The sequence below is a fragment of the Musa acuminata genome, chromosome BXJ3-6 (genome assembly GCF_036884655.1).
Source record: "Musa acuminata AAA Group cultivar baxijiao chromosome BXJ3-6, Cavendish_Baxijiao_AAA, whole genome shotgun sequence".
Lineage (NCBI taxonomy): Eukaryota > Viridiplantae > Streptophyta > Magnoliopsida > Zingiberales > Musaceae > Musa > Musa acuminata.
The window spans coordinates 1,100,494-1,113,424 of NC_088354.1; the positions used below are offsets into that span (position 1 = coordinate 1,100,494).

Sequence of the window (12,931 nt, forward strand, 5' to 3'; positions counted from 1 at the left end):
TTGGATAAGTCAAGAGAATTACCCCTTCATTGCCTCATTTAGCCTCAATAATGCATCTACCAACTTTAGGGTGACATAACTAAGTTGAAAGACCATCCACTCTTGAAAAAACATAAACAAATCTTTTATTCTAACTTTTGTTGGAGCTTAGTGCTCTAAGGCATTGCATTCACCTTAGGCAGAAATAAAATAAAGAAAATAGATTGACAACCTAATGCATATGTTATAAGATGTGTGTAGAAGCTTGATAACATTATGACATTCCTTGATAAAAGTTGTAAGATAATATTATCTTGGGTACTACTTGAGTAAGAAAGATATTTTATGCAAGCCACGATATAATATTATATTGGGTGCTACTTGAGCAAGAAAGATATTCCATTTAAGATAGATATAAATAAAGTATAAAAGGAAAAATGAAAACTCATTTCTAATATATGTGTAGAGATAATGATTCACGGTAAATAAAAATTTAAATTTATGTGAAATGAAGATCGAGTCCTAACGGATAAGGTCTTCAAAACTAACTTTAAAATTAAAATTAAAGAATTATAAGGTCTTCAAAACTAACTTTAAAATTAAAATTAAAGAATTATATCATATCCTACAATGGTCCATCAAACGACGAAGCTACCTTCAAAGAGATATATTTTTCAATGAGACAACTCCATCCTCTTTCGAGGAGGAAGTCAGGTTGATGGAGACATAGGAGATGGAGGGATAGAGAATCGAATGATCAGAGTTATGGCCTCATCAAGAAATGAATTTGATTCAAATGAAAAGGAGAAAGATATTTTTAAAATATAGAATCGAGAGAGGGTTCAAATATAAGTTGAAAAATCAATTTATTAAAGGATAGGCGAAGGAAAAACAATAACCAAAGATTCCCTTTTATAAAAGTCAAATATCATTTGGCCTTCTAAACTTGATTTTCCTACTAATTCAAATGGACACACAATTTAAAGATTATTGATTGGACATTAAAGATTAAGTGTTTGATTGAAAATATTAAATTATCAAAAACTGAATCAAATTAGACATCATGCCATAACTAAAGTAGATATATTAGAAGTAGCTACAACAACTAGTAATAGGAAAATGATAAAAAAATATAATACGATTGAATCATAATACAAAATATCTTAAACGTATGATGTGATAAAATCTAATTATGAAGCATCTCGAATCTACGATGCTATCAAATTAGATCACAAAGCATATTTAATTTATAACCGATTGAATCTAATCATAAAATGTCTTGAACCTATGATGCAGTCAAATTTAAGCATGAATCATTATAAATTTATATGATTGAATTAGACTATAAAATATCAAAAACATAAGATAAAACTATATACGACCAAAAGTGTCCTAAATCTATCACATGATTAACTTAGATCATGAAGCACCTCAAATCTAATTCACGATAGCCATTAAGTATCCCCAAGTCTATGACATAGTCAAATCATACAACAAAGTATTTTGAATCTATGATATGGTTGAATCAGGACATGAAGCGTCCAAAAAAATATGACATAGATGAATCAAGCTATGAAGTTTCTCAGTTTTATGGAGTGGTTAAGATAAATTAGAGAGCACCTCGACCACTTAACAAGGTGGGAGCTGGTCTACGATTTATATATAAAATAATATTATCCTTATATATTTAAGTATCTTATTTCACGGTTTGAATAACTCTTTATGTCTAAGTAACACAATAATTTTATAGAATCATTCCCTTCAAAGTAACTTTGCACTCTAAAAGGTAATAGTTACCTAAATCATCTCTACTAAGATTTCAAATAGTACTACTGAGGAAACTCTTTTTTAATTTATTTTTTAAACTTAAATATTATAGAAATATTTAGTAGAAAAGCCTTCGATCTAGTCTTGCAAGGTTATTCAATAGAATCTTCTCACTATCTAACATCAATTGATTGTCTTCGAACTAAGTTGGCTCCATAATATGCATTGACATATTGGACAATCAAATAATCTTAATCTTACTCCTATTCAATATTATCATATTTGAGAAGAAACACATCTAAATACTAATATGTTAGAACCTCAACTCGACTATCCACATTATTAATCAAATTAATTTTAAATAAATATCTAAATATATGATTATAAATTGATATATTTATATGTGAACTCCACTTCAGCCAATAATTAGAATTTGATTACCGATGTCATTCAATAAGCACCACATTAAATAGAATATATATTCATAATACTATGTCTCAATTTAAATTTGACAAACTACCTAGTTAGCTACTTGAACTTATCTCTCTACTCCATTTTAAATCCAATGATATAAAAAAAAAACTTGAGTTAGATAGATACCTTGGCCATTATTTAAATACAAGGAGAAAATATAATTATCATTAATTTCCTTTTAAAACTCATATGAAATATTAAGTAACCATTACATAATTTATATTTTTAATTATTTTTGTTCAAATTAATACTGACAAATATAATTAGTACGGGTTTCTTGCATGAATGAGAGGAGATCTTACTATTTATATTCGGAGGAATATATATGCTATACTTAATTGACAAGGAAAGAAATGAGATTCTCAAACTTTGTGAGAATTGATATGTAAAAAGAACTTTTATTTTTCTTAAAGACTGATATTTGATAGTTGAAGACTTGATAGTAAAATATGTTACATACTGAAGTGAAGAGATAATGGAAACACTTTTCGAACATATATATATATATATATATATATATATATATATATATATATATATATATATATATATATATATATATATATATATATATATATATATATATATATATATATATATATATATATATATATATATATATATATATATATATACTCAACTGAGAGAGAGGCCTAACAAAAGTGGACAACTAGTTCTTCTGACAAATTGTTATAAAGTATATTATTATCCATTATGTTACTTAATATTTTATTAAGTAGGAAAAAGATAAAATTAACTTTCTAACTTCACTATATTACTTATAATAGGACTTTTACTTGGAACAATATTATTTGTTTGATAAACAATTTAATTAAGTTTGATAAACAATTGTACCAATACTTATTAAATTATATGCTTAATCATTTTGTTAACTTTCTTTTACCAAGGTGGAAGGAAATTTAGTTAATTTCTTTGAAATATCCTAATTTATTCCTCATAAAACATTGAATCATCATAGTGTAAGCTATTTCTTTTCATATCAATTTAGGATATTGTATTTTATCCTCTAATAACATCTCAATCATTATTTTCATAGTCTAAAGTAATGAATAAATTATAATTGATGGAAAAAAGTATGTTCAAAATTTCTAAAATACATATAACAAAATAATAAATGCTTAAAGCTCTGGTTCATGAAAGTAGATTCACAATCGCACTAACACAACTTTCTTTAAAGGTGTGTTTCACATTCTTTTCTTTCTCCGAATAAAGAAGACATGGTGGGTCTCCACAAAACTTCTTTATTGATGCTATCAATAATTATTTTTTAACTTATAATTATTGATTGAGGTATGCTTTACATCTCAGTCATTATTTTTTAAATCTCAAATTGAGGTGTGCTTCGTATCTCAATAATTATTTTTTAACTTATAAAAATTATAAGTTAAAAATATATTAAAAAATTTAATATAAAATATATCATGGTTTGGTATATCTCACCTGTATGTATGAAGAAAATTAAATTCTTGAGATCAATTTCAAGATCCTTCAATTATTTTCACCCAAATTTAATTCTCCTTATACACTTCTCTATAAAGAATCTTTCTATTGATCTTCTCTAGAAACATTAAATATCATCATTAAAGATCAAGTCAAAGCTCCACAAGAAGAAGGCACACCATCTTTTCCTCCTCCTATTGAGGTGGGCAGTTTCTGAACATGGAAAAGGATTTGTCCTTCAGTTGTGAGATAAAAAAAGATCAAGTCAAAGCTCATCAAAAGCTGCACTAATCTCTCCTCAAAGCAACAAAAAGAAAAAAAAAAAGAAGAAATTTCTAAATGCACCTAATGATGTCTAATTTAGTGTAGAAAATGATATATAAATATAAATAACATATCAAGAAATCAATGGATGCTTCACATGCCATAGAAGAATCACATTTACATAGTGGAATCCATTTAATTCCCACACCACAAGTCACTCCTTGTACTATATGGTAGTGGCAAAAGTGTGTGCATCAATGCACCTCCCACCTTTATGATGATCATCATAAAACAGCATGTTAAATTAACTTGCTTTCATTAATTTTATTTTTTTTCCTAATTTAAAGGAAAATAAATTGCATTTTATCTTAAATGTGTTGATTTACTTTTAAGGATACTTATGGGTATATGTTTTATCTTAAATGTGTTGGTTTATGTATTGTGAAGGTGTGCAACACTGTGAAGTGTCCTACATACTTGAAACACTACAATGGCAAGATCGAAGGCTATAGCATCTCCTCCATCCCGTCTTCTTCTTCTTCTTCTTCTCCTCTTCCTGTGCGGCTCCCATGCAGCGCAGCAGCCGATCCGAGCCGTGGTGGTTCTCATCATGGAGAACCGCTCCTTCGACCACATGCTGGGGTGGATGAAGTCGGCCCTCGGCTTGCCCATCGACGGCCTCAGCGGCACCGAGTGCAACCGGCGGTCGGTCGCAGACCCCACCTCCCCCTCCATCTGCGTCTCCGACGACGCCCGGTACGTCGACCCCGATCCCGGTCACTCCTTCGTCGCCGTGCGGGAGCAGGTCTTCGGGTCGAGCAACAGCAGCGAAAGCACCGCCGTGCCTTCCATGTCCGGCTTCGTCCAACAGGCCCTCTCCGTGTCCGAGGACCTCGCGGGCACCGTCATGAAGGGGTTCAAGCCGGAGAACGTGCCGGTGTATGCCGCCCTGGCCCAGGAGTTCGCGGTGTTCGACCGGTGGTTCTCGTCGTTACCGGGGCCGACGCAGCCCAACCGACTGTTCGTCTACTCCGCCACCTCCCACGGCGCGACGTGCCACGACAAGGTGCAGCTGGCCAAGGGGTACCCCCAGAAGACCATCTTCGACTCCCTCCACGACGACGGGCTGGATTTTGGCATCTACTACGAGAGCGCGCCGGCGACGCTGTTCTACCGCAACCTGAGGAAGCTGAAGTACGTATTCAAGTTCCACAAGTTCGGGACGTTCAAGGATCACGCCCGAGACGGCAAGCTACGGAGCCTGAGCGTGCTCGAGCCGCGCTACTTCGACCTGCTCGGCAAGGCCGCCAACGACGACCACCCCTCGCACGACGTCGCCAACGGGCAGAAGATGGTGAAGGAGGTGTACGAGGCGCTGCGGGCCAGCCCGCAGTGGAACGAGAGCCTGTTCATCATCACCTACGACGAGCACGGCGGCTTCTACGATCACATCGCCACGCCCACCGTCGGCGTTCCCAGCCCCGACGGCATCGCCGGCCCTGCCCCCTACTTCTTCGGCTTCGATCGGCTCGGCGTTCGTGTCCCCGCCATCCTCATCTCCCCCTGGATCAAGAAAGGCACAGGTAAATGCATGTGCGACTTTAATGCCATGGTGTGTGACTCATCCTCTGTTCACATCCTTCGCTCTGTTCCTAATTGATGATGCTGGTCCTGTTGCTGCTGCAGTCGTGAGCAGGCCGCAGGGACCGGCACCGACGTCCGAGTTCGAGCACTCTTCGATCCCTGCAACCATAAAGAAGCTATTCAACCTCACCTCAGATTTCCTTACCCAGAGAGATGCTTGGGCTGGCACATTCCAGAACATCTTCAGCGAACTCACCTCACCAAGGACCGATTGCCCTGGTAACCTCTTCTCTCTCCCCAAGCTCACTCTCAGATCGCTGAATCAGCTTCTCAGTTAAAGCCCTTTTGGCAGAGGTGTTGCCGGATGTGCCGCCGCTGAGGGCGACGAAGGCGAAGGAGCACAGAGTTGTGTCGGAGTTCCAGAGCGAGATCGTCGAGATGGCGGCTATTCTCAACGGAGATCATCGCCTGACCAAACACGGGGACAAGACCATCAAGCGAATGACGGTGAGGGAGGCTGATGCTTATGTGAGCCACGCAGTTGCCAGGTTCTTTCGAGCGAGCAAAGATGCCATCGAGAAGGGAGCAGACGAATCAAAGACAGTAGACATGGCAGCAGCCAAGCATGGTTGATGGAAGGTTACATGTTCTTGTAGTGGAGATGATGAGACTCAAGCAATAATCTTGTAGCTAGCAACAAGTGCTTGTTATATAGACAGTACAAGTTTGCTTTCAGTGATCCAATGACAGCGAGTAGTTAGCAGAAATGCTTGATGAACTCAGTAATCTTAACCTCAAGAACCTTAATGCATCTTGACATCCATCATGGTGCTTGTTGTATGAAGGTAAGAGTAATTAGTGGAATTGCCTTGTGAACTTATCACTCTTAACCTTAAGAACCTTGACATCCATACTTAGATTACAAGTTTGCTCTCATTGATCGCATAACATTGAGATATTATAGCAGCATTCATTTGCTTGGCTTCCATTTTCTTTCAAGAAGGCAACATAGTGTTCTGATGTTAGTAGGATCATAATGTATCATAGTCCTAACAACAAACTATTCTTTGCAATGTATTGCTAATATGTTCCTATAGAGATATAAGCACATACTGCAAAGCAACATGATGATTGAAATGACAAGTACTCATCAAATCTTGGTAGGATCAGAAGTATATAAGCAGAAAGAACTCTTATATCTCTCAATCTCACCTGCCAAAGGAAATGAAATGAAGTTAATTGATTTCTTGAAGACCATAATTACCTCACATATAGGAACAATTTATACTAAAAGGAGACCCCTGGCAGAGTCCAGAAATGACAAGTTTTGGGCTAATAAAAGGCAGTAATGGGAAGAGTGGGAGATTAACCTCTCCAGCTGTTTTGAGTTCCTCTTGGATATTCTTAGCATGGCAAAATTAACTTCTAGGATGAGCATTACTGTTTGCTTAAGTGCTTTTTATTGAAGAATCTTGATTGCCATATAAGGGGTTACTGAATACAAATGTAAATTTTTTAGGGAAAAAGAAACTGTCTATACCATTACTTGAAGAAGATCCATAATTACAATCATGGAAGTAATTTTTTTTATTTTGTAAATTAACTTCATACTTGGGTAGAAAATCTCAAAGATTTATGCTAAGGAATCTCTCATTGATTTGAGAAAGGATGTTGGGGAAAAGTTATTGAAATAGTTTCTGTATTCAGAATTTATGGTGTTCAAGTGAGATGTCATTACACAAACACATTTCTCATGAAAATGGTGATACAGATTTTTTGATGAGCAGAAAGAATAGATCTTTATTGATCTTTGCATTACCAATATGTTTTTCTCTGAGTACAAATTTTGTAGCATTCCTGAAGATGGAATATGCAGGTGAGCTTGGAGATTAAATTCAGAAGCTCCCTTGTCATTTGCTTCACTGCTTCCTACTTACTGCGACTGAGAGGGAGTAGCAGAAGAGTGCGTTAACGCCAGTTTTGCTTTTAGCAGTCCTTGGGCGACATGGGTGAGGTATCAGGATCACTCTTTTTACGGATTTCTTATTGGTTTTGGATTGTTTTTTGCTGATGATTGCAGAAAGATCTAATCTTGAGCAAGAGGAGAAGCAGCTAGAGGAGGACGGGAAGAAAGAGTGGCGACCGGAGTAGGAGGAGGAGAAGGGAAAGAACGATGGAATTGGTGACGGGAAAAAGGAAGAAGAGAAGGTGGCAGAGAAGCCACCGCCTACCCCGCCGGAAAAATGTCGACATGCATTGTGAGGGATGTGAGAGGAAGGTGCGGCGGTGCCTCAATGGCTTACAAAGCATAGAGAGATCCGTAAAAAAATCGATGTTTGATGTGTATTTGGTCAGGTTTTTAAAAATTGATCCTAGAATTGGATCTTTTTGTGTTTGTTTGGATCGGAAGGTGCTGAAGAGGTGGTGGCGGACAGCCGCACGCACCGTGTGGCGGTGAAGGGGAGGAAGGCCGCGGAGGATCCGATGAAGTGGTGGAGAGAGTCCAGAAGAAGAACGGAAGGAAAGTGGAACTGCTCAGCCCCCTGCCGCCACCGCCGCAGCCGGAGAACAAGGAACAGGAGAAGCGAAGTGAGGAGAAGCACAAAGCAGAGGAGGAGAAGGAGGTGCGACAACCAAACCTACCTCTTCCTAATTGTCTTCTCGGTCCTCTTCAAAACCTCTGCTTTTATTTGATGCAAGGCAGCCGCAAGTGATCCTTGTTGTGCTCAGAGTCTACCTGCACAGCGACGCCTTCACCCAAAGATCAAGAAAAGGATTCTGAGGATGAAAGGTTACACCTTTAATTAGACTCCCTCAAAGGATCCTGCGAGAACCAAACCTACCTCTTCTTCCCAATCGTCTTATTATCAGTCTCTGCTTGTTTTGAACATATTTTGTATTAAGGAGACTGAGATGAAAGATTACATCTTTACATCCTTCTCTTTATCATTAATCGTTCGAATTAGTTCATGTAAGACTCGAGATTCTGATCCAAAGCTTCGATCTTTTCCGTTTGATTCGGAATGTAGCAAGAAAGGTGGGATCTTTTTGGTGGAAACGGGGGTGCAGACGGCGGAGCCGGCCCTGAAGAGCTCGGAGGTGACGGTGAAGGGCGTGTTCGACTCGGCGAGCCTGGTGGCGTACGTCCACAAGCGGCAAGCGGCGGTGGTGAAGCAGGAGACAGAGGAGAACACCAAGGCGGCGGAGAAAGAGAAGAAGGCGGAGACGGAGAATGGTTTGCCGTTCGATCAGTGAGCCCTTCCAAATCATTGACTAATGCTTGGTGGGGGTTCAACAGGCTGCTCAGCTTGGATTGTGGTCCTCAGGATCAGAACACAAATGATTTCTTGCAGATAAGCATGGATGAGGGTATCTCCATTTGTGTTTGCAGTTGGTGTGAGCTCACAGAAGAAACTTCCAACAGCCAGCACTTGAAGATAAGGCCCCCCCCCCATCCATGTCTCCTCTTTGGAGAGCAAATGTGACAACAACAACAGTAGCACTAACAAACACCTCTCCTTCTTTTCTTTATCATTATCATCAATCACATACCAAAACTCTCCACATAGCAAAAATCATAATAATTCAAATTGGTATGGTCAAATTTAATCATTAAGTTGGTCTGATAGATCTAATCCGATCGAATTTATTTTTATATGAAAAATATATTTTCGAGACGATGCCAATCATTACTAAAATTTTTTCAGAGATATATCCAATAATTTTTTTGTTATTTAATATGTTCCTAATGAATATTTATCGAGAGAGACGATCATCAATTAATATAATTTTATCGGAGCCATTACACAAAAAAAAATATGAAATTTATTATTTCTATTTTTAGCATGTTTAAAATGTATAGAAATAATATCTTAGATATTACTATTTTGGTATGTTTGAAGCTAAAACATCCCATGCCAAAATCCACATCTTTAATGTGGATGGCCTTTGTTCTATCTATCCACTCTCACCTAAAAATCCGACCAACCTGGAAAGAAAGAGAAACCTCCATCCGAGTCCACACATGAAACGGACATCTTCCTCATGAGTGGGTGAGAGAGGATCCATGTCACTTTCTTGGATTGGCTTTCGATAGTTGCAAGGAGGCAGGGAGTTATCTGCAGCTCTCCACCATTTCCGATGGAATCTCTCCACAGTCCCACATGCAATGGCCAAAGACAACAGGCAACAACAGTGTGGCAGTGCCCTGTCAGGGTAAGAGCTGTGGTCAGAAGCCCTTCCGACAAGGGGATGCACAGAACTACCTGAAGAAAGAGCTACAACGTCGAACCATTATGACATTAAAGTAGCTTGGCTGACTGCAACATCCATGTTGTGGTTTTGGTGTCTCCTTTCCTCTGTTTTATTCTCTCTCTATTTTTTAAAGCACAGAATCACCTCGAGTTTCTCTCTCTCTTTCTTTGAGCACAGAGTTACCTGAAGAAGGTGGTCAATGGAAGGGTTACTATAAAGATGTCTTTGTTCCATGAGTGAGAGATATCAAGTTGATCAAAACATGAAAACGAGTCATTGTTCCCTTGTTGATCTGTACATTATTATGCTCCTAATCTACCTCAGTACTCTGGGGAGTAATTTTACATTCCAGTATTTAACATTGAGTCCTTTTTTGCAAGCAATGCGGCTGAAGTGCTGAAAGCAATCGTAGCCTCACAAGAGTCAACAAAGGTGTGGAAACAATGACACTCCCCAACTCATTAGATTTTGGGGGGTGGGGTGGGGGGGCGAGGAAATCTGACAACAGTCTCCAACAGTCAACTCAGGCTCGGAAATCTCCCACAAATGGAAGGAAACTATGGGAAGGAAAGTTACAGTCACAACTGGAAGCAGATGGCAGATTCTGCAAAGAGTATTTTGGGAGTCAAAAACTCGCCAGTATCAGAAATATAGAAGATCGATAAAAACTATGCCTCGGAGCATGAAACCAACTGTAGCTTCGACTCACAACTCAGAACTAAACACATGAATCGATAGTGATAAGATCATATTTAGTTTAATATTAATTGAAGAGCTCAAATCTAATGAAGAAGTAAATATGATTTGCCTCCAAGCGACGAGTCTCAGAGTCTAACCCGAAGAAATAAAACCGTGTAAGACTCGTCGTAGAATGGATTACTTGTTGTGGCTCAAGAGCTTGTAGGAATAGCATGAATCTTATCATATGACGCCTAGCTTGAGGTCCCAAGAGTTCTTTACTCTTATATTGATTCGATTGTTTGAGAACCAATGACGAATGAAGAGTCCAAGACGACTTCTCTATTAGAGGTGATGGGATAATGTCTTTTGTATTATAGAGTGGACAATTAATCAACCTTTACTGCTAAATTAGAGTGATAATATTGTGAGCAGCAGTTGTGTTTTTGGTCTCTGTCTTTTCCTTTTCTGCCCAACTTTGTGTCTCTTCTTCCTCCTATTTCAAAAAGGCTGTCCCAGTTTCAGCTCCAGTTTGATTCCCCTGTGCCTATTCCTCCTCTCCCCTCCTCCTCCGCCTCTCTCTCTCTCTCTCTCTCTCCTCCATCTCCAAAATCCCACCTTTTGCCCTCCCCTCTCTCTTTCATGGATCCCAAGGGCTCCTCCAAGCTGCCCCAGGAGGTGCCCAACTTCCACTTGCAGTCAGATAAAAGCGAACCCACAACGCCCCCTGCAACAGCAGCCGCAGAAAGCAGAGACCTTTCGGCATCCGCAGGCTTGGAGAGGGGGCGGCAGGTAGTGGTGGCCGGGAAGGATGAACAAAGAAGGCAGCTTGCACCCAAGAGGAGCTCCAACAAGGACAGGCACACCAAAGTTGATGGCCGGGGAAGAAGGATCAGGATGCCTGCCCTCTGCGCTGCTAGGATCTTTCAGCTCACCAGAGAACTCGGCCACAAGTCCGATGGGGAGACCATCCAGTGGCTGCTCCAGCAAGCGGAGCCCTCCATCATCGCCGCCACCGGCACGGGAACCATCCCCGCCTCGGCCATCGCCGCTGCCGCTTCCGCCTCCATGTCCCTCCCTGGCGCCACTGTCGTGGCCGGCCTCCACCAGAAGCTCGACGATTCGGGACAGGGGGCCGCTCGGCCTACTTGGGCCGTGATGGGGACTGCTAACCTCAGCCGCTCCCACCCTGGCTTATGGCCGCCCCCGGTGGGTGGGCTCAATTCTGGTTTCTTGCATGCCGGCGCCGCGGCTCCATCAAGTTCGAATCTTGCGACCGGGGGCGGCGGCGACTGGTCGATGGGCGGTTTCATGCCGAGGATTGGATTGCATGGACTTGAATTTCCCGGCGGGAATCTGGGCGCCGTGAGCTTTGCGGCGATGTTGGGCGGGCATGGGCAGCAGTTGCCGGGGCTGGAGCTAGGGCTCTCGCCGGAGGGCCATATTGGAGCTATGAATCCTCAGGGATTAAGCCAGTTCTATCAACAGATGGGGCAGGGGAGGGGAGGAGTAGGTGGTGGTGGAAGTGGGCAACTGCATCATCATCATCATCAGCAGCAGCAGCATCAGCAACAGGCTCGATCGGAGAATGATTCACAGGGGTCAGAACAGTAGAAGGCAGAGTTTGAAGGTGAATCTGGTGATTAATGGGAAGAAAATTTGCAGTCTAGTCCAAAAATATCATCAAGATTTAATTTTTCTTCGGAAATTGAGCAGAGAGATCAGAATGACACCTGTCTGCCCCTTCTTTCTCTGCAACTGTCAGTGGTCACTGCATTCAGGTATCTTTCAATCTCTTTTGTTCGAAAGAAAAATTTACATGGACAGTCTTTGATGGTAGTGATATGGTATAGGATTTGGAGTATGAAGGCGTATATTAGTGGATCTGAATCAGTTGGAAGGATCTCAGCGAAGTTAATTTGTTTGAGGTGTGCAAATAGTAGTTTTGGGATTTACTCAACAATTTTTTTCTGTCAAGAATTGGTGGATTTGTGATTGGCTTGAATTGTGACAAATAAATATTAGCATTACTTGTGCTTGTGCATTTTGTTGTCGAACATTTCCAGTACTTAATAAAAAAGGACCTATTCCTGTAATGATGTTTGACATTTGAGAAACAACCAGAGAGCCTATGGATCCTTTTTGTGATGTAATGTTGATTTTCGTATTCATGGTAGCCTTTCTGTATCGGTGTTGCATTTCGTAAATTAGTCAGGCATATGGTATCATTTCTATCATTGTTGATAGGAATATATGTCATTTGTTAAAACTGATTTGTTACTTCTCTTAAACTAAAATGCCACTGCCTTTGAAAGAGTAGACACCGCAATTTGCTCATAATTACTTATCACAACACAATTTTTTGGATTTTGACGTATGATCTGTTCATAATCAATTTGCCTAATGCACAAGATTTGGAATACCACTTGGCCATACTGACACCATTGTGCTCTTCTTTGTTTTTCCTTTT

The 12,931-nt window shown here is 39.9% G+C and overlaps 3 protein-coding genes across 3 annotated transcripts; all 3 read left to right on the forward strand.

The window, feature by feature from the left end:
* Window positions 1-4,375: 4,375 nt before the first annotated feature.
* On the forward strand, window positions 4,376-6,307 carry LOC135639902 (non-specific phospholipase C6-like). The gene is made up of 3 exons (XM_065153898.1): window positions 4,376-5,528; window positions 5,632-5,808; window positions 5,882-6,307. The coding sequence occupies exons 1-3, from the start codon at window positions 4,436-4,438 to the stop codon at window positions 6,160-6,162; spliced, it is 1,551 nt and encodes a 516-aa protein (XP_065009970.1). The 5' UTR covers window positions 4,376-4,435; the 3' UTR covers window positions 6,163-6,307.
* Window positions 6,308-8,013: 1,706 nt separating this feature from the next.
* LOC103971148 (uncharacterized) lies at window positions 8,014-9,111 on the forward strand. The gene is made up of 2 exons (XM_018820185.2): window positions 8,014-8,153; window positions 8,559-9,111. Exons 1-2 carry the CDS (start codon window positions 8,014-8,016, stop codon window positions 8,782-8,784), a joined length of 366 nt encoding a protein of 121 aa, XP_018675730.1. The 3' UTR covers window positions 8,785-9,111.
* A 1,722-nt stretch (window positions 9,112-10,833) lies between these two features.
* On the forward strand, window positions 10,834-12,557 carry LOC103971099 (transcription factor TCP20-like). The gene is made up of 2 exons (XM_009385051.3): window positions 10,834-12,242; window positions 12,315-12,557. The coding sequence occupies exon 1, from the start codon at window positions 11,104-11,106 to the stop codon at window positions 12,073-12,075; it is 972 nt and encodes a 323-aa protein (XP_009383326.1). The 5' UTR covers window positions 10,834-11,103; the 3' UTR covers window positions 12,076-12,242; window positions 12,315-12,557.
* The last annotated feature ends 374 nt before the right edge of the window (window positions 12,558-12,931 follow it).